The sequence below is a fragment of the Mercenaria mercenaria genome, chromosome 3 (assembly GCF_021730395.1).
Source record: "Mercenaria mercenaria strain notata chromosome 3, MADL_Memer_1, whole genome shotgun sequence".
In the NCBI taxonomy this organism is placed as follows: Eukaryota; Metazoa; Mollusca; class Bivalvia; order Venerida; family Veneridae; genus Mercenaria; species Mercenaria mercenaria.
In genome coordinates, this window is record NC_069363.1 from 60,421,810 (window position 1) to 60,443,669 (window position 21,860).

The window sequence follows — 21,860 nt, forward strand, 5'->3', positions numbered from 1 at the left end:
AAAAGATAAAAAGATAATGATAAAAACTTCCTAAAAATATGATACCACTTTGAAATTTTTTTTACGATATCATAATTCTATTAACTAAGAAATCTGGAAAAATCTTAAATAACGTTTAAGTAGGGATGGGCAACGAATAGCAATTTTGGTATTCGAATATTCGGTCAGCCTTCCGAACGAATATTCAATTTTCAGTCATCAAATGATCAACAAATCAACTCAAAATGTTATGAATTTATCGTACCTTTAGCAGCGCTCTGCATTAATTCTACTTTCGTTTACAACGGAAGTAATTCAGACATTGATGAATTAAGACTGACTTATCGTTTTCATCGCTTGTTCATCTTTTTGAATATAAAATATTTGTTATTTGCCTCCATTTACATATAATCTATATAGGTTTTACTTATTTTTACATGTTTTTACAGGGATGTAGCCCTCCCGTAAGTAAGGTTCTCTCCACACATATTACACGTAGCCGACTTCTTATCGGATGAATCGTGAAATATTTTAAAAAGACAGGGGGCATTGCTTGCATTTAGACAGTAGATTCACGAAATAGCATGAACAATATTTTCAATTAAACGGGGTGTAAAATTAAGACTGTGGGGGTGGGGGAGTCTTATAAAAGATAAATTTTGCTTAACTTTGCATGAATATTGAGTAGATTCTACTTTTTTTTCCATACAAAATGCATTTATCATCAAGAGGAATCCGTTTTACATAAAAATAATATTCATCACATTTGACTTGTTTACAACACTTTTCGGCATTTTTCTTTACTGAAATACATCTTGAATCAACTTTGATTGAAATCCTAGTCATTAGTTCAAGTGCTTTCTGATGATTTTTAATTATATGTTCGCACCTTCCGAAAACATGACGATTTGTAACAGATTTACATCAATTGGGGACTAATAAAATTTCTAAATGTAAGCAATTAGCGGTACTTACTACAGGGTACGATGTCATCACCATAGCGATGTACAATATCGGCACGCTAATATACAAAGTGACACGTCTAACAGCGACAGAAGTCATTTTCGCGCATATTTACTATGACAGCAAATTTTGGTAAATTAGATAAACGAACATACTGGTTCTTGCATTTTGGTTTTTATTTATTTCTTATGATTTTATATTTTTTTCCGAATATTCAAATAGTGAAACAGTATTCGAATATTCGCGCCATGAACGAATATTCATTGCCATCCCTAGTTTTAAGACTTCTTCCTCTGCCTAACAATACTAATTCTAATGGCTTTGGTTGAGAACTGATTTTTTTCTCTACAACACATTTACAACAATATATATAGCAAACTGTGGCAAAAATTATCATGATCAATTTAATGAATGTACACAGCAACTGTTATATTATTATCTTGCAACAGTCTTTTCTGCATGTATAATATAGTATATACTAAGAAATCAATAGCCACCTTAGCTTTTACAGTAATTAATCTTTTAAACAAAAATCTCCCTACAGCTACCAATAAAATAAGATGAAAAGAAAACAGAGAAAACAAGAGGGTCATGAAAGTTCTGATTGGTTCACCTGATGTTGACATCCTGACAAGGGGGACAAAAAAAAAACGCGAAGGGGGTTTTGTCCTCCTTGTAAAATTCAGCGAAGGGGGTTTTGTCCTCCTTGTGAAAAAGATCAAGGGGGTTTTGTCTGCCTATGCACAAATGAGTGAAGGGGGTTTTGTCTGCAGGGGATTTTGTCCGGATCCCACCTAAGAATGCTAGAGACAAAGTTTGGTGAAAATTCATGGAGCAGCTGATGAGAGGAAGGTTACTGAACACTGTGACAATGGTCTTATTTTCTAATTCTGATTTATTTAGACATTGCTTTTTTTTCAACAGGCTGTTAAGGTAATGCCTAAAATTGTAGATCTAAGTATTTCTAAATAATTATACTTACTTATACTTAGTAGGTTAAATATGGTATCTATGCATATTTACAATGTGACATCTTGTGGTGAAATTGAGATTTTAAAATATCAATATGATTTTCTTTTGCCTTGCTACAGTTTAGATGATAGCATCTATTTTGTGAATTAACACGTTGGTAAAATGGAGAATAAAAGATCAACTAATTTCAAGGTAGATTTTTTCATTTCTAAAACATAACCGTGTAGTATACTGATTTAGTAACATAGAGAACATTTGAATGATTCCATTTAATTAAAACTGAAATTTCTACCCTAACTCTCATGATGTCATAATGATTATGTCTTAAAAGTGAAATGAGTCTTCAATAAATTTCTTTTACATTTTGATAAAACATTGCATAAATGTTTTTTGGTACACATATCTTATATTCTTGCTTCTTTTCACCCACATGAACTATAACTGTTGACTTTTTCCTATTTCAGCTGAAGATCCTAATCACACTTGCTGCCTTAATTCTTGTAATTGCCTATATGCGTGGTCATTTCACCGATATACGCAGACAGAGCACAAGATCTAGATTCAACACTATTGACAGAGACAGAGCCAGGTACAGTTTACCTGACAAAAAGCTGGACAGAACTTCCTGGGATCAAAACTCAAACTTACATAAAGACGAGTTGGACAAAAGCACTAGAGATTTTGCCAATAAAGAACCCATTAAGACAAGACTACCGGTAGATGACTCTGTTGAAAGAAAAAAGACCTGGTCTAATGAAGCCAGTAACCTGGACACAGGCAATAAAGAAAAGTCAGACACGTTTAAAACAAATGGAACTTCAACACTAGAAAAGAATATGGAAAAAACTTTTCAAACTGAAGCAACAGACAATGTGAAAACTGGAGTTACAAACAAAACTACTGCTGGTAGAAAAAAACTTAATTTAAAGACAGTTACTAAGATTGTAATGGAAATTCTGGATCGACTTAATATAAATTATTCTAATACAACATTTGGTAGACAACAAGAAAAAAATAAACTATCACATACTGCAGTTGGAAATATCTCTAAGGAGATCTTGAGGCAAAACTTTTCCCGTAACGTTGCTAGAGCAGTGATACGTGTTCTCACAAAAGGAGTTTCTGGCACTACACATAATTACACACTAGGAAAACAATTATGGACAGATTATGTGAATAATACTAAGCAATCAAGGTTAAGCGGCAAATATGGGGAGCAGGGCCAGTTTAGAGACCCTTCACAGAGACCAAGATACGAGGACAGATACCACAAACTTGTTGGTTATTACCCCCCTAAAAAGATACAGGACATTCCCCCAGAGAGACTGGACAACCTGGCATTTAGAAACAATGGTCAAAAGTTAGGTTACAGGGACAACCGACAACAGCTTGTACACAGCGATAATCAACTCAGGCCAAGGATTAAGGAACAACTCCAACAAGGGTATGTAGATCAAACTCAGCCAGGCTATAGAGCTCAAAGTCAGCCAGGGTATAGAGCTCAAACTCAGCCAGGCTATAGAGCTCAAAGTCAGCCAGGGTATAGAGAAAATCCTTTACCTGCCAGAAATGGTGGCCAGCAGCCTATGTACAGAGATGATCACGAGTCTTCAAAGTTAAGACAGAACCAACAGCGAAGGTTAGCGCAACCATCCATGTATCAAAAAAGTGATCGACAGCAATCAAAATATGGGAACGATCAACAATTTAAAGACAGACGACAGCTGCCAGGATACAGAAATGATCAACAAATAAGAACTGTTGGGGATTATGCTCAACAACCAATGCAAAGTGATATTCAGCAGAGAAATCAGGCCAATCCAATAAAGAAGCGTTCAGCAGACAGAGATCAACGTAAATGGTACAGGGATGGTACTCAGCTAAAATTTCTGATGGATCACCCAGAGCAAAAACGCTCAGTAAAGGACACTAAAGAAACAGATACGTTTGACAGAGAGCAGGATAAGGAAGGAAAAAAAATTGATGAAAAACGATCAGCAGACAATATGGAAGAGACAGAGAATATTGACAAAGTGCACGCACAGGAAGTCCAGAAAGTTGATAAAAAACGATCAGCAGAAGATGTGAAAGAGACAGAGAATATTAACAAAGCGCAGGCACAGGAAGTCAAGAAAGTTGACTGAAAATGACCACTGGACAAGCCACCAGCAAAAGCATTAACACTTAAAAGGAAATAAGGACAAGCAAATTCGATGAATTGGAATCCCCCGCCGAAAGGGTCAGAGTTGAGGAACGGCAAAAAATATATCCAGCAAAAAGTTAAGAATGTTACCAAGAAGCAAATAATTTCATTAGTCAAAATCAAATTAAAAGAAAATGAATGGTTTGTTTGGGTGGGGTGAGGATACAACAGTTTACATGTTGATTATAAATACTGATAGAAAACGAAAAATGAAAAAAAAAAATTAAAAAATGGGGGGGGGGTTGACCAAGGTAAGGTGGTGACCAGGTGTAGGTACACAACATCACATGTTTATAATAAATGTTCATGGAAAAGAATGAAAGAAGTTTAATGAAATTCTTCCAATTGGTTGGTTTGTTATGTACAGATCTGTGGATTTTTAAACAACTAAAGGGCAATAACTATATGGAAAATTGACCAATCGAAAAAAAATTGAAGGGCATCGTCGCAGTATCTTGGCTCATGTCTATTTCAAGTTTGATGAAATTCTACCTGCTAGTTACTGAGAAATGGCTGCAGACGGACATTTTTCATTAAATCAAGGGCAATAACTCTGAGGGAAACTGACCTATCAAAAAAAAAACTTGACGGGCACCAGCGCAGTATCTTGGTTCATGTCTATTTCAAATTTGATGGAATTCTACCTGTGAGTTACTGAGAAATGGCTGCAGACGGACATTTTTTATTGAATCAAGGGCAATAACTCTGAGGGAAATTGACCAATCAAAAAAAAACTTGACTGGCATCATCGCAGTATGTTGGTTCATGTTTATTTCAAGTTTCATGAAATTCTACCAAGTAGTTACTGAGAAATGGCTGCGGACGGACGGACGGACGGACTGACGGACGGACAACGCCATTTCAATACCCCCCTCTCGATTTCATCGGCGGGGATTAATAACAATAATACAAGATTAGGCGTACATAACTCATCATTTCAGTGCAAAAGACGTGTAACTGCAGTGACATAAAAAAAAGCAGTTTTTGCAATTAAGTGCACTGAGGTGACATTGTATATCACTGGCAATTCTTCATCTTGCAACAGCTAAAACTGTTTGATCAATAAAAATTGCTGACACAACAGCTTCAATAGAACTAGGGAAAGTTTAATAGCTCCTTAAAAGGCCTAGATGTCTCTAAAACTAATTTTTATGGAATTTGTTCATTAAAGTCTTCTCAGTTTTATAAGGCAAGCAAATGTCATTACAGTTCAAAATGAAGGAAAGTTTTTTTGGAGCAAATGTTCCTGTAAACATCATTTATTCAGCACCAAAACATATATATTTATATATATATTGCTCACTGGAAAACTTATCCACTAACCACTGAAATTCTGTAAACATCATTCTTTCAAATTGCAAATGGTTTTATTTCATTGATTAAGCCAAAGCACCAAAACATTAATATATATATATATACACATTGTATATCTACTGCACACTGGAAAACTTATCCACCAACCACTGACATTCTAATTAGCTTTTTGTGCTAATGACTTGCTGACTGGAAACTATTTGTTGTACTTTTTTTCTTTTCTTGTTGTTTTAGTTATGCCACATTTATGACCAGCCCTTTTTATACCAGATTAGATTTAAAAGTAGTCATTACTTTACATTATAGTGGGTTTAATATTTTGGTTAAAAGCACTTTAAAAAAAATAAAACATTGTAACAAATTGTGCAAGAGTTTTTACTATTAAAGTGGTTATTTATGGCACTCTCCATATGTGTATGGTCCGTTTTGTCGGACTTGAATCACACCAACAAAATGCAGGTAATATGGCAACATTCCAGCTTTAAGTGGTGGAGAAAGACCCTAGATGCCACTCAGAGCATTTTTCTCCATCACAGACAGGCACTTGAGTAGAACCACTGACCTTCCACAAGTCAGCTAACTAGCTTCCTCACACAATGACATGGGTAGGTCTCAATCTAAAGTGTTGTGGGACAAGTAATTCAAAGTCAGGGGCCTTAACCCCTTTTCCACCACTGCCCCTTCAGCTGTTATACTGGCCATACTGACTGCCTCTACGAATACAAACATGCCTCCTATCCGCAGCCTTACTGACTGCCTCTACAGGTACAAACACACCTATCAGCCACAGTGCTGTACTGGCCTTACTGACTGCCTCTACAGGTACAAACACACCTATCAGCCAGTGTTGTACTGGCCTTACTGACTGCCTCTACAGGTACAAACACACCTATCAGACAGTGTTGTACTGGCCTTACTGACTGCCTCTACATGTACAAACACACCTCCTATCAGCCACAGTGTTATACAGGCCTTACTGACTGCCTCTACAGGTACAAACACACCTGGCCTTACTGACTACCTCTACAGGTACAAACACACCTCCTATCAGCCACTATGTTATACTGGCCTTACTGAATGTCTCTACAGGTATAAACACACCTGGCCTTACTGACTGTCTCTACAGGTACAAACACACCTCCTATCAGCCACAGTGTTATACTGGCCTTACTGACTGTCTCTACATGTACAAACACACCTCCTATCAGCCACTATGTTATACTAGCCTGACTGACTGCCTCTACAGGTACAAACACACCTCCTATCAGCCACTGTGTTATACTGGCTATACAGACTTCCTTTACAGGTACAAACACACCTCCTATCAGCCACTGTGTTATACTGGCCATACTGACTGCCTTTCAAGGTACAAAAAACACCTCCTATCAGCCACTGTGTTCTGGCCATACTGACTGCCTTTCAAGGTACAAACACACCTCCTATCAGCCACTGTGTTATACTGGCCATACTGACTGACTTTCAAGGTACAAACACACCTCCTATCAGCTGCTGTGTTATACTGGCCATACTGACTGCCTTTCAAGGTACAAACACACCTCCTATCAGCCACTGTGTTATACTGGCTATATAGATTTCCTTTACAGGTACAAACACACCTCCTATTAGCCACTGTGTTTTACTGGCTATAAAGACTTCCTTTACAGGTACAAACACACCTATCAGCTGCTGTGTTATACTGGCCTTACTGACTGCCTTTCAAGGTACAAACACACCTATCAGCTGCTGTGTTAACTGATCTTACTGACTGCATCTACAACTTTCAACTTTCTGGGTCAAGTGGTTCTCAAGTTATTTATCGGAAATGGTTTTCCATGTTCAGGCCCTTGTGACCTTGACCTTTGATGTAGTGACCCCAAAAACAATAGGGGTCGTCTAATCCATAAACCCTGCCAACCTATGAAGTTTGAAGGTTCTAGGTCAGACCGGTTATTGATCGGAACTGAAGTGTGACAGACGGACTGACGGTTGGATAGGGCAAAATCAATATGTCTCCCCCATACTTGGTACCATAGTTTGGAGAATTGTAAAACAGTAACCTTATTTTCCCCCATACGATGCATAAATACACTTACTTTGAGATCATCAAATTTGAGAACAAAGTCTAGGATCTCTGCAAACTGTTTGAATAAAGCTTGTTGCTTTTCTAGATGTTCCCTTGATGTCATATTATCTGAACATAAAGCTTCTAGTAGTAATGGTATATTGTTTTCTGAAATGTTAAATCATACAGGTTACTTTGGAAACATCAGAATAAAAAAAAAAAAAGATTTTAACACATCTTATAATCACAGCACATACAAAATAGTGAGTACATGATCCCTGACCTGAAGAATGACAGACTTTTCATTGATAACTTCTGAATCCACAAAATGTCCCCCTAGAGAAGCTAAATTATATTCATATTTGCTTGGCAGAATATCATTCTTAACTATTACTGTGCATTTTGTAAGATAGTGTGAAAAATGACCTGTCCTCAGCTTTATTTCCAGTGTTATCAAAATGCTTTTGTGCCTAATTTTGGCAATAATTGATTGACTTGATTTCCGTCGAGGTAAGTCAATGATCAGATTTACTGCTTAACATAAGACAAAAAGTTTGACTGATTCCCAACATTAATGTTACTGTATTCCAAATTTCTGAAATACATGACAACAGTTTTTGACAAAGAGGACCTTAAGTTTTTATCTGACCATGACCTTTTAGACCTTGCTTTTAACCATTTAGTAGTTCATGAATTTTTTTTTTTTATCTCTTGGATCAAACCAAACCATCTTAACAATTTTGAAAAAGGTCCAACTAAGAATGCTTCTGATTAACAACACTGTCACTGTAAAGTCATATGTGCAAGACTAAGAAAACTGTTATATCACCTGGAGTTGGGTTTATGAGTCATTAGAACGGGACTGCAGTATGAATACTGTAAAAGCAGAAATTTTCATGAGGTTTTTTTCCCCCGCTATATTCGCGGGGCCCTACATCTCACAAAAATTAATCCTCACATAAATATTCACCATTAGTATCATTTAAATTCAAAGTATGATACCATTTTTACAATTTCGTGAATATTAAACCTCGCGAACATACTCAAAATTTCGAATTAGCAAAATTTTTACACAGCAAAATTATGTGTTTTTACAGTACTATATAACATCATCTTCACATGATGAACAACATTTCTATAGTTTCATGTCTCTAGGTCAAACACTTTTTGAGATATGTGCACTTCACAAACTTTATGGTCCTTGATGCTTATTTTTAACTAAGTCAAGGGCCATAACTTTAGTCTTGTGGAGTGAAATCCGAAACAAAACCCCAGCATAAACTCACATGCTGAATAATATTCCTAAACAATTTCATGACTCATGGTCAAACAGTTTTTGAGATACATGTAACACTAACTTTCAAGGAACTAATTGCTTTTTTACTAAGTCAAGGGCCATAACACTGGTCTGGCTTACTTGAATCCCAAACAAAACCCCAGGTGCACAACTCACATGCTGAATAATATTCTTGTAAGATTCAATGACTATTCTCTCAGGCTCAGTTAAAACAAGAGCTGTCACTATTGGTGACAAATGCCCCAGAATGCTACAGTTGTCTGCGCAAAAAAAAAAAAATCACACATCATTTCATGACCTTAACCTTGACCTTAGACTAGCCACTAGACTGATAATAAATATATTTTTATATTTTTCCCCTTTTTTGTCGAATTCCATTTCGTAGAGACAAAAGCCAGTCTATTTTAGAGAGGATACAGAGGAATGATGTTAAAATTATCATATGATATTGGACATAGGATATAGACTGGTTCAGTTTACTACATTCAATCATAAAATGTAAAAAGATAGTCTAGCAGCTAGTCTACCTTGACCTAAGAGACCTGGGTCTTAAGCGTGACACACCTTAATATAGTTAACAATTATTTTCAAATCCCTTGATAAATGGCAGAGTTTTGGACCAGACAAGAAACACCTTTGACTTCTTAGGGTGACCTTGACCTTAGAGCTAGGGGTCTGGGTCTTGTGCATGACACATCATCTCATTATAGAGAACATTTATGCCAAGTAATTTCAAAATCCCTTGATGAATGGCAGAGTTATGGACCAGACACGAAACAGACCATGTTAACCTTTGACTTCTAAGTGTGACCTTGACCTTAGAGCTAGGGGTCTTGCACGACATGTCGTCTTATCATGGTAAACATTTATGCAAAGTCATTTCAAAATCACTTTATGGATGGAAGAGTCACAGCCCGGACAAGAATTTACACAGACGCACACACAGACGAATGGACAGTGTGACTTTAATATGCCCACGTCTGTGGGCATAAAATTTTTTTTTTACAGTTTGATGCCCAGTAACAAAGAAATGTTTGAACAGCAGGCATACCTAATAATAGAGAAAAATCGTAGTATTTGCGTAACTGCTCAACAAGGGGAATAACTCCATTCCATGCTTTCTCTTGTAATCCTTCATCAGCTGGGTGTGAAATCGCCTGAAACATATTCAAGTTGCAAATATTTGAACTATAACTCGAGAAAGGCAAAGTATTGAGTTGTCAACCTTTATTTAGCTATTATTTCCCTTGAGTGTATTCAAATAATATAATATTCAAATCTTGCTTGATGATATAAAATAACAACAGCAGCTAAGGACATAATTTCAGAAATGATCTGCCCTTGTGGTCAATATATTTCAAAGAAATTGAAATGAAATACTCTATCTTCCCATCAACAGAAATGCATTATATGGGTTAAAAATATTTCTAAGTGGCTGCAAACAGTACATTTATTTATTTTATTTTTTTTTGGTTTAACATTGCACCGACAGAATTATAGGTCATATGGCAACTTTCCAGCTCTGATGGTGGAGGAAGACCCCAGGTGCCCCTCCGTGCATTATCTCATCATGAGCAGGTACCTGCATAGAACTACCGACCTTTGGTAAGCCAGCTGGATGGTTTCCTCACATAAAGACCTACATCGGTGAGGGGCAAATGATTTAAAGTCAGCGGCCTTAACCACTTGACGGAGGCCCCAACATTACATTTAATCTGCGAGAAGCAAACTCTTGACTTACATCCCTGATTAAAATAGCTGCACCAGTATACTGACGTAGACCTTCCAGAACATCTTTAGCCTCCTCTAGAACAGCCTTGATTTTATCCCATACCTCTTTCTCCATCTCTGTGGGCTCACAATCTGGAACAAGAATAATGTTAGAATTGTATGACATATGCCCCCCTAAAATAATAGAGTCCACAACAGGGCCAAAATTCCAGAAAGAACAATCAGACATGAAAGTCCCAAGAATGTGCACATGTTAACTTCATGTTTCACTGCAGCTTCATGAAAACGGGTAGGGATAGAGTGCGAAATGGACTCCATTTCGCAAAATGGACTTTACGTCTACGAAATGGACTTTTATTTTCTTAATTGTGACTTTAATGAGAAAGTTATATGTATTTTCTTCCATAGATATGATTGATAATAGGTAAAGCTAAATATTGATCACCTTTGAAAAATCATTATTTTAATTTATAGTCAAAATTTTGCAATTTATTAAGACCGCGTCCTCCGAAATGGACATTTTCGTAACAAAATTCTACAAAATGGACTTTTATTTTCTTAATTATGGGTTTAATTTTGATGAAATATACATTTCTATAAAACGGTATGATAGATTAGAGGTAATACTAAATGTTGGTCACTTTTGATAATATATTTTTCTAATTTTTAACCAAAATATTACAATTTATTAAGACCACGTCGTCCGAAATGGACATTTTCGTGCCAAAATTCAACGAAATGGACTTTTATTTTCTTAATTATGGGTTTAATTTTGATGATTTTTGTATTTTCATAAGAAGATATGATAGGTTAAAGGTAATACTAAATATTGGTCACCTTTTATAAATTATTTTTGTAACTTATAACCAAAATATTACAAGTTAGGAAGGCCGCGTCCTCCGAAATGGACATTTTCGCGCCAAACTTCTACGAAATGGACTTTTATTCTCTTAACTGTGGGTTTAATTTTGATGAAATTTGTATTTTCATAAGAAGATATGATAGGTTAAAGTATTGGTCACTTTTGATAATATTTTTTTTTTCTAATTTATAACTAAAATATTACAATTTATTAAGACCGCCTCGATCCGACAATTATGCACTTTCAGCGGCGAATCCTGAACTTTACGCAAAAAATATTGTGATGAACTCCTTTAATATATTTCTAACTTAATCAAGACAGTTGTTCAATGTGATATTTCGTTATTCATAAATGTTTCCCTCCGCCACCCCCATCCCCAATTGTATTATATGTTTATATTGTTTCTTTATCCCCATATTGTATTTTGAATACTTGGGTGAATAAAAGTAACGTTGTAAAAAATGGGAAATTAGTTCCTTATACATGTAAAATAACATGTCAGACAAAATCTGTGATTGTACACATGAATATAAAACCAATTTTCCGATAACCTGTGAACAAGTATGCACAAACAGTTTAAGTGGAATTTAGTTATCATCAATTTTGGAACACGTACACAATAAACGCGTGTAGTGCCATTATTTATTAATATATTCGTTTACAATTTTCACCAACGCTTGAGAAAGAATATAGATTGAATTCCATACCGAAGAAAAAACATATCGACAAAAAATGTACTCAAATGTTTATAAAAACAGTCAATTTTTCAAGAAAATACCCATAAAATTTCATACAGCGCGATCTTAAATCTTACTTTCGTTATAAAAGAAAACAAATATTACAAACTATGGGCATAATATTCAGACTTAGGGACGGAAAATACAAAAAACAGAATAGTAAAATCTTAAATAATGAATAAACGGCAGGAATTTAAAAACATGGAATAAAACGTTTTATAGTGCACTTCCATTAACTTACATACGTAGTTCTGGTTTAGAAGTGGCGCTCGCTTGCTATTGGATAAAAAAAAATCGAGGGAGGAGCTTATAAAACAGCGGTCAATTTAATTTGTTAGTGGGTGGAATTTAATAAAGCCGTGAAAATTAATCAGTCTGATCTTTTAGCTAGAACTATAAACATAAATACGTGAAATTAACATAATTACTTTAAGCAATCATTTTGGAAAACCAATTTGGTCACGAGCGTAGCGTAAATGTACCACATACATGTAAATTAAATTCAATTTCGATTTATTGCATAAAGCGTGTTAACACAATGTCTACAGCAAATACAAAAAAAATATAATATGGAGCACAGGGAGTACATAATTAAACTAATAAGTCAATAAACGACAATTAATGTATAAATCCAATTATGCTAATTTTCTTATACGAATGTAATATATTACCACAATCAAACAACAATTTAAAACATTAAAACGAAAATTCTTACCTCACAGTAAATACAATCCGTTTTACAATTTTCCAGACACACTGAACAAGCGTATTTCTTAGACATTTTGACCAAAAAAAAAAATGTAGAGTAGACCGGGTGTGTGTATTTATACGATTTTATTTAATTGGCATTTCTCAATTTTATATAATTGTTATTAAACTTACCTTTGACTGTTTTTGATGTCGGAGCGAACAAATATGCTTGCCGCTCTAATATATGATAATTAGTAAGGTGACAATGGTAAAGATACACACGTGGTCAATCAAGAGGGGCTAATATTATACACGTGCATACACTGATTAGTTAGGTGTGATAAACCAATCATCGGGCAATTAACGCGAAAATAATATTAAAAGCTGCGGCAACTTAATTACAATTAAATAAACACTTTATGACATGGAAAAACAATTTAAATAATTTTTAAAAGTATCTATTTGTATCTTTTAAGGGACATATCTATTTCGTAAAAAAATAACTCATTATTTAAACGTTCTAACCTGTCTAATATTTCTTATGTAACTATGTTCCGTATAAAATACGGCAGGTTATCAAAAGAGTGTAACATGTAAGTTAAACTCTGATCTATCACATCTGTCAAAGAAAATGATGATATCTTCAACATTAAAGTAATAGAAATGAAATAAAAAGTCCATTTCGTGCAAGTTTGGCACACAATTTCCATTTTCTATGACGCGCTCTTAATTTACATTGTAATAATTCTGTTATAAATAACAAAAATATATCATCTAAAATGACCAATCCAATGTGAAGGTTTATCTATTATTTAATAAAATAAATTGAAGAAACTTCATAAATCTTTGAAATTAATGCCGCAATTAAAAAATAAAAGTCCATTTTGTATAAGATTTTGTATGAAAATGTCCATTTCGTAAGCCGCGGTCTTGATAAATCGTACAATTTCTTTTATTCACCTGGCCAGTTTACCATCAAAAATAATCACCATGTAGGTGAAACTATCCTCTATCAGATTCATTTAAGAAAATACAGATATATTTGAAATTTAAGCCGTATTTAAAAAAAAAATAAAAGTCCATTTTGTATAAGATTCTGTATGAAAATGTCCATTTCGTAGGCCGCGGTCTTGCTAAATCGTACAATTCCTTTTATTCACCCGGCCAATTTACCATAAAAAATAATCATCATGTAGGTGAAACTATCCTCTATCAGATTCATTTAAGAAAATACAGATATATTTGAAATTTAAGCCGTATTTTAAAAAATAAAAGTCCATTTTGTATAAGATTCTGTATGAAAATGTACATTTCGTAGGCCGCGGTCTTGATAAATCGTACAATTTCTTTTATTCCCCCGGCCAATTTACCATAAAAAATAATCATCATGTAGGCGAAACTATCCTCTATCAGATTCATTTAAGAAAATACATATATATTTGAAATTTAAGCCGTATTTTAAATAATAAAAGTCCATTTCGTAGACGTAAAGTCCATTTCGCGAAATGGAGTCCATTTCGTACTCTATCCCTACCGCATGAAAACTATGGAAAAAGTTGAGTACAAAGAGTTCAAAGCTAGCTACAGTCACAACCACCTGTAATTACAGTCCAACCTGTCTTAAGCAGCCAGCAAGGGGAAGCAGCCAATTTGGCCGCTGCAGACAGGTGACCGCTGATCGGAGTTGCAGCCAGTATATGTATTTTTCAGACTTCCGACCAGTTTAGCCGTTAGGCCCATTTCTTGTTTAGTTTCTATTATTATTTTACCAAGATAACTTGACGAGCATTTGCCTTCGCAATACGAATTGTCTTCTATGCAATCTAAAACTCCAGCGTGATTTTTAACAACAAAAACTGTTACAGACAATTTTCCAACTTCAAAACAAGTTTGTTTACAATTTTCGCCATTTTGGTATGGGAAGCTACTCTCCGCGCTTACTGTCTACGCTAATATCTAAGATCGCCGTTATGTTCCGTAATTACATGTATTTTCATTAAAATCACAAGCTATGGAACCCGAGCACAAGTGAGTGAAGTTTCAATCCATTCCTACTACGATGTATACTATACTGAGACAACAGGTATGTTTATTCTTGACATATCATCTTTCACTTATATTGCTGGGGTATCATTTATGATACATGGTTAAAACTGACAGATTTTTTATATTGAAGATATATTAGATCTAAATTCTTACTTGAAAATATGGACAATTACTTTACAGAATCTATGTAAACATAGTGTTATGCATAATTACATGGTTTAGAAATCACTACTTCCAATAATACACATGAACATATGAGCCGCGCCATGAGAAAACCAACATAGTGGCTTTGCGACCAGCATGGATCCAGACCAACCTGCGCATCTGCGCAGTCTGGTCAGGATCCATGCTGTTCGCTAACGGTTTCTCTAATTGCAGTAGACTTTTAAAGCGAATAGCATGGATCCTGACCAGACTGCGCGAATGCGCAGGCTGGTCTGGATCCATGCTGGTCGCAAAGCCACTATGTTGGTTTTCCCATGGCACGGCTCATATATAATACAGTTAAAGCCGTAAAGGGAGGTAATCACAAACTATAGAATAAGATTTTCAACAGCATTTACCAATATTCAAACCTTTGGCAAATATACAAGAAAACATTTAGCAACAAGAACTGTCTCCGTAGGATGACACATGCCCCCGATGGCACTTTGAATGAATAGTTATGGCCGATGTTAGAGTTTAGGACCTTTGACCTATGGAGCTGGGTCTTGCGCGCGACACATCGTCTTACTGTGTCACACATTCATGCATAGTTATTTTAAAATCCATGCATGAATGACAAAGATATGGACCGGACATGCCCATCAATGCACTATCATGAAAAATGATCTTTAACGTCTAAGTGTGACCTTGACCTTTGAGCTACGCACCTGGGTCTTGCGCAAGACACGTCGTCTTACTGTGGTACACATTAATGCCAAGTTATTTGAAAATCCATCCATCGATGACAAAGATATGGACCGGACACGCCCATCAATGCACTATCCTTTAATGTCTAAGTGTGACCTTGACCTTTGAGCTACGGACTTGGGTCTTGCGCACTGCACGTCGTCTTTCTGTGGTACACATTCATGCCAAGTTATTTGAAAATCCATCCATCGATGACAAAGATATGGACCGGACACGCCCATCAATGCACTATCCTTTAACGTCTAAGTGTGACCTTGACCTTTGAGCTACGGACCTGGGTCTTGCGCACTGCACGTCGTCTTACTGTGGTACACATTCATGCCAAGTTATTTGAAAATCCATCCATCGATGACAAAGATATGGACTGGACACGAAAATTGCGGACAGACCGACAGACAGACAGACGGTTCAAAAACTATATGCCTCCCTTCGGGGGCATAAAAACAAGATTGAACAAGAAATGAATGTATTTTGTGTGTGTAACAAAAATGTGACAGCCACATTATAAACAAAGACAGGAAGCGATCTCGAGAGCGGTTCAAATAAGCTTAAAGCTGTAATCACAATTGAGCTAAAAAAATCTGTACAAACTAAATACATTATGAGCCTTTAAGTTCAATCCCTGAAAAAGGATATATTCTTTTACACGACAATTTATTAACAAAAGTTATTTGATCTCTATATGCACAAATGATACATGTGAGTAAGTAATCGGTTACTTCCAGAATACATCTTAGTACCAGTATGAAATTCATACTCCCTAGGTTAACTGGCCTTCATAATAACTGAAATACAATGCACTGAGTCTGTTGAAAAAAAAAAAGTTTGTGAGCCTCACAAACCAAATAGACAAATCTACTATTCAGAGTGCATAATTATACATACTTTCAAAATCAACAAAGAAAGTATAGATATCATCAGCCTTCTTGCTTTCCTCCCGAGATAATAACTTGAGGAGATTCCCCATAGTGGGCTCCTAGCAGCCACTCAGCTCTACAATGACAACTGAAAAAAACAACAACAACAATACGTTAATATAATAGAATACCTTAGTTTAACATAACATAATCAATGATCAAAACAAGAGTGCCAGACTGTCACAAAATACGCCCATCTATTATATATATTCAGTTACATATCATAAAGGTAATAATGTTGATGTTGTATGCCTTGTTAACTCAAAAAAAGAGTAAGATGGAATCAAGATATTGGTGATGTTGGATGAAATTGACAATCAGATCAAAACTGTCTGAATGGACAAGGTTAATTTTGCAGATTTCGAGTAATTCAAGGGCCGTAACCCAAGAGTGCCTTGGGCGATTTGGGTGGTTATCGAACTTGCCCGAGATATTATGCCCACAAACATTGTCAGCAAGTTTGGTGAAGATCAGATGAAAACTGTTCGACTTAAGAGAGCTGACATAAATATTCAATTGCATATCATAAAGGTAATAATGTTGATGTGTTGTATGCCTTGTTAACTCAAAAAAGAGTAAGAAGGAATCAAGGTATTTGTGAGGTTCCATGTTGGATGAAATTGACAATCGGATCAAAACTGTTTGAATGGACAAGGTTAATTTTACAGTTTTTCGAGTAATTCAAGGGCCATAATCCAAGAGTGCCTGGTGCAATTTGGGTGGTTATCGAACTTGGCCAAAATAGAACAGCAAGTTTGGTGAAGATCAGATGAAAACTGTTCGACTTAAGAGAGCGGACATGCTTTTGGATGCCGCCCGCCCGCCATGGGTGTTCACATAATACGCCCCGCTCTTTCAGAGACGGGCGTATAAAAAGATAAAACACATAATTCACAAACTCTGAATCCATTATTAGATGAGCAGAATAATTCTCTAGACATCTAAGCACTCCTGAATTACCGGTATTCCGCCAGATGTGTAACCCCTTCGCTTCATTTAATATTGTTGAAACACAGTCATGGGGATGTTACATTGGCTCATATACATGCAAACAAACAATGCTACCCTATTTCATCAAGTGTTTCACATAAAAGACATATATTACAATCAAAATAAAATATGGAAGAACCAGGCTTTAGAACATTTGAACACTCTGAATCAGTTTTCACTCGGACCTATTAAACAGCACCACACATGAACAAGAAATAGTGATTCCCTTTTTCGTCAACATTTTTACATAAAATATACCAGAACCATGTTTTCATTTATCAACACTGAGTCTCAGAATGGTTATAAGCCACACAGAACAGAATACAAAATGTACTTCACTCAGACTACATCCTCCTGAAATTATCCAACAAACAAATTACAATGTACATCTTCAGTGTTTAAATATATCAAAACATGGTTCTGCTATATATTATTCCTTAAATATATCATACTGCAGCAACATGTAATTCCTGGGCATGGCTTCTATATTTAATGTGAATTAGTAATTGAGCCGTGCCATGGGAAAACCAACATAGTGGGTATGCGACCAGCATGGATCCAGACCAGCCTGCGCATCCACGCAGTCTGGTCAGGATCCATGCTGTTCGCTAACAGTTTCTCCAATTCCAATAGGCTTTAAAAGCGAACAGCATGGAGCCTGACCAGACTGCGCGGATGCGCAGGCTGGTCTGGCTCCATGCTGGTCGCATACCCACTATGTTGGTTTTCTCATGGCACGGCTCATGTACTGTATTTTCAAAGATTTTGCTAAATCAGCTATTTCTTCGAAATATGAATTTGCATAACTTAACTCCTGAAGGTAAAATGAATAGAAATTTATTCTTTTGTTGGCATTTCAATCATGAACAGATTGATTTTAGCGGGCATTTAAAATATCTAGTATAAATAAAGTGAAACCTTGTATTTCATCGAAGATACTCTTTGTCCACATTTAAAACTTCCCCTCCTTTTGTAACTCATTCTACACCCTTTAGACCGTCACTAACTTTAAAATCTCTATTGATGCAAGAATGCATTAAATATTTGACAGTATAATATTTTTGAGAGTGAGCTAAAACTTTTTTCTTGTTTGCTGATACTTGTTGACCTGTTTTCTTTTTTTTTGTAAAAAGAGGAATATGTGAACTCCTGCAAATCATTGCAGGTATTAAATAACTAGCAGGAAGTTTCTGCTTTTGATAAATTTAAGGGTCTTTTTTTTCTTTTGAATAAACATTTTAAAACTGTTAGTTTCCTCGTTTCAGGCTACCAGGAGACGAAAAAAATGTTGACAGTTTTATGGTTCTTGTTGCAGAAAACAGTACAATACTTGGGCTAAAACCAGTATCAATCAAAAATATTTCTAATAATTTCTAAATTTTGTACCAGCGCTTTTTTGTGTACATTACATTTCGAGGGTTCAACGCAATAAGGGCGTATCTACATATAATAACTATATGTAGATACGCCCTTATTGCGTTGAAACCTCGATTTGTCAGCTCAATAGGTAGAGCATAGATCTATGGATTGAAGGATCACAAGTCTGATCCCTGAACAATGATGTCTCAAATTATTCATCCTCCACCTCTGTTTCATGTGCAGAAGAAGTTGACAATTGCTTTCAAGAACATATGAGCCGTGCCATGGGAAAACCAACATAGTGGGTATGCGACCAGCATGGATCCAGATCAGCCTGCGCATCCGCGCAGTCTGGTCAGGCTCCATGCTGTTCGCTTTTAAAGCCTATTGGAATTGGAGAAGCTGTTAGCGAACAGCATGGATCCTGACCAGACTGCGCGGATGTGCAGGCTGGTCTGGATCCATGCTGGTCGCAAAGCCACTATGTTGATTTTCACATGGCGCGGCTCATATAAGTACTGTTACAGAATTCATGAACACTTGTTAGGTAATGGCCTGCCATTATACAACTGAAAACTGTTGAAAAACAATACTATACCAAAAGCAAAACACATTTTTGTTGGATTAAACTGTCTTCATTCACATACTGATGTTAATGTTTCTACCAGCATCAATTTGTTCTCACATAGTAACTGACAGCTTTGTTACATGACAAACAAGAGTTGTCAGCGGACAGCCATGCTCGGTTATTCATCAGCCATGCTGAATAATAATAGAAGTCGAAAAAGGGGCATAATTTTGTAAAATTGCAAAACAGAGTTACAGAGCCTATGCAGCGTAGGTCAGTTTATCACAGTAAATAAGTGTGTGAAGTTTCAACCTATTCCCACAGGTGGTTACTGAGAAACCAGCTTATGTACAAAAACTTAACCACCAAATCAGGATGCTGACAAATGGACAAGTCCAACAGCTCTACCTATTCTTTGAATTATGGTGCTAAAAATCAGTCGTAATAAGATCAAGATTTCAAATTTCAGCCGTTCTTAATTGTTGGTATTTTTTTCCTTATGCAACAAATGTGTGGGCTAAACTTACATGTAAACCAGTATATACTTGAGAATATAAGGATGCACACTGACAATGAAATAAAGTTTTTTTCTATCATATTTACTGTATGATATTCATAATATACTACTACACTATTACATAATTACATAAACAGACAACAAAACTGTACCCAATAGACGAGAAACTGAAAGCTTGGTTATATTCTATAAATAAAATCTTCTTTTCTTCCTATTAAAAGAATCTATCCTTACCGTTACCTTTAAAAACTACTGTATTTCATTAAATGTCATTTTAATTACCAGTTATGTCCAAAATGTTACTGATCCTTACCTCTAACAATAAATTCCTAGTATACCAATTAACATACAAATGGTATCTCAACACATGGAGAAAACAATGGAAGTAGTACTTTATCAACAATTTCCTATCATCTGATCATGACATAAATGGGTTTCTCTACATCATGATTATTACCTTGTTTCACCCAGAAGTAAATTTAAGAATGTTATGTAAACAATTTAGGAGAGAAAAAAGTGCTACATGTATACTGTATTTTTCCCTATACCTACTTACATGTAGCATATTCAACTGAGAAGACTCTGTAACTACAGTAAAACCTCTCTTAACAGCACAATGTAACTCCAGTAGAACCTCCCTTTAACAGCACATTTTAACTACCGTAAACCTCTATTAACAGCACATTGTAACAACTAAAGTAGTATGTTTCTTTTAACAGCTTATTGTAACTACAGTAAAACCTCTCAGAACGGCACATCATAACTACAATAGAACCTCTCTTAACAGCACATCATAACTACAATAGAACCTCTCTTAACAGCACATCATAACTACAATAGAACCTCTCTTAACAGCACAACATAACTACAACAGAACCTCTCTTAACAGCACATCATAACTACAATAGAATCTCTCTGAACAGCACATCATAACAACAATAGAACCTCTCTGAACAGCACATCATAACTACAATAGAACCTCTCTGAACAGCACATCATAACTACAATAGAACCTCTCCTCTCTGAACAGCACATCATAACTACACTAGAACCTCTCTGAACAGCACATCATAACAACAATAGAACCTCTCTGAACAGCACATCATAACAACAATAGAACCTCTCTGAACAGTACATCAATATGATCATAACTACAATAGAACCTCTCTTAACAGCACATCATAACTACAATAGAACCTCTCTGAACAGTACATCAATATGATCATAACTACAATAGAACCTCTCTTAACAGCACATCATAACTACAATAGAACCTCTCTGAACAGCACATCATAACAACAACAGAACCTCTCTGAACAGCACATCATAACAACAATAGAACCTCTCTTAACAGCACATCATAACAACAATAGAACCTCTCTGAACAGCACATCATAACTACAACAGAACCTCTCTGAACAGCACATCATAACTACAATAGAACCTCTCTGAACAGCACATCATAACAACAATAGAACCTCTCTGAACAGCACATCAAAACTACAACAGGACCTCTCTGAACAGCACATCATAACTACAATAGAACCTCTCTGAACAGCACATCATAACAACAATAGAACCTCTCTGAACAGTACATCAATATGATCATAACTACAATAGAACCTCTCTTAACCACACTTTAAACTACAGCAGAAGAACCTTTGGACCTTTCTTCATAGCAAGCTGTAACTACAGTAGAAACACTTTTAACAACAAATTGTACATTTGTTACTGTAAGTGA

The 21,860-nt window shown here is 35.7% G+C and overlaps 2 protein-coding genes across 7 annotated transcripts in view; one reads left to right on the plus strand and one right to left on the minus strand.

The window, feature by feature from the left end:
• LOC123524598 (CYFIP-related Rac1 interactor B-like) overlaps window positions 1-21,860 on the minus strand; it is an 85,100-nt gene that overhangs the window by 19,127 nt on the left and 44,113 nt on the right. For 4 of the 6 annotated variants that reach the window (XM_045302895.2, XM_045302894.2, XM_045302892.2 and 1 more), the window contains exons 2-5: window positions 16,654-16,773; window positions 10,532-10,653; window positions 9,842-9,947; window positions 7,525-7,661 (exon numbers count right to left, since the gene is read on the minus strand). In XM_045302895.2, coding sequence (XP_045158830.1) covers window positions 7,525-7,661; window positions 9,842-9,947; window positions 10,532-10,653; window positions 16,654-16,735 — 447 coding nt within the window. In that variant the 5' untranslated portion in view covers window positions 16,736-16,773. Of the gene's footprint in view, window positions 1-7,524; window positions 7,662-9,841; window positions 9,948-10,531; window positions 10,654-16,653; window positions 16,774-19,632; window positions 19,763-20,401; window positions 20,545-21,860 lie in introns of those variants that run through there. The other 2 variants (XM_045302893.2, XM_045302897.2) reach the window with 2 other exon arrangements.
• Window positions 1,996-4,256, plus strand: LOC123524597 (uncharacterized). The gene is made up of 2 exons (XM_045302891.2): window positions 1,996-2,106; window positions 2,379-4,256. Exons 1-2 carry the CDS (start codon window positions 2,077-2,079, stop codon window positions 4,056-4,058), a joined length of 1,710 nt encoding a protein of 569 aa, XP_045158826.2. The 5' UTR covers window positions 1,996-2,076; the 3' UTR covers window positions 4,059-4,256.

What these genes read in the sequence shown, in the direction of transcription:
- LOC123524597 (XM_045302891.2), top strand. Translation starts at nt 2,077, where the DNA reads ATGGAGAATAAAAGATCAACTAATTTCAAG. An exon ending in AAAGATCAACTAATTTCAAG is followed by an intron (nt 2,107 to 2,378) that starts GTAGATTTTTTC and finishes TTCCTATTTCAG; the next exon opens with CTGAAGATCCTAATCACACT.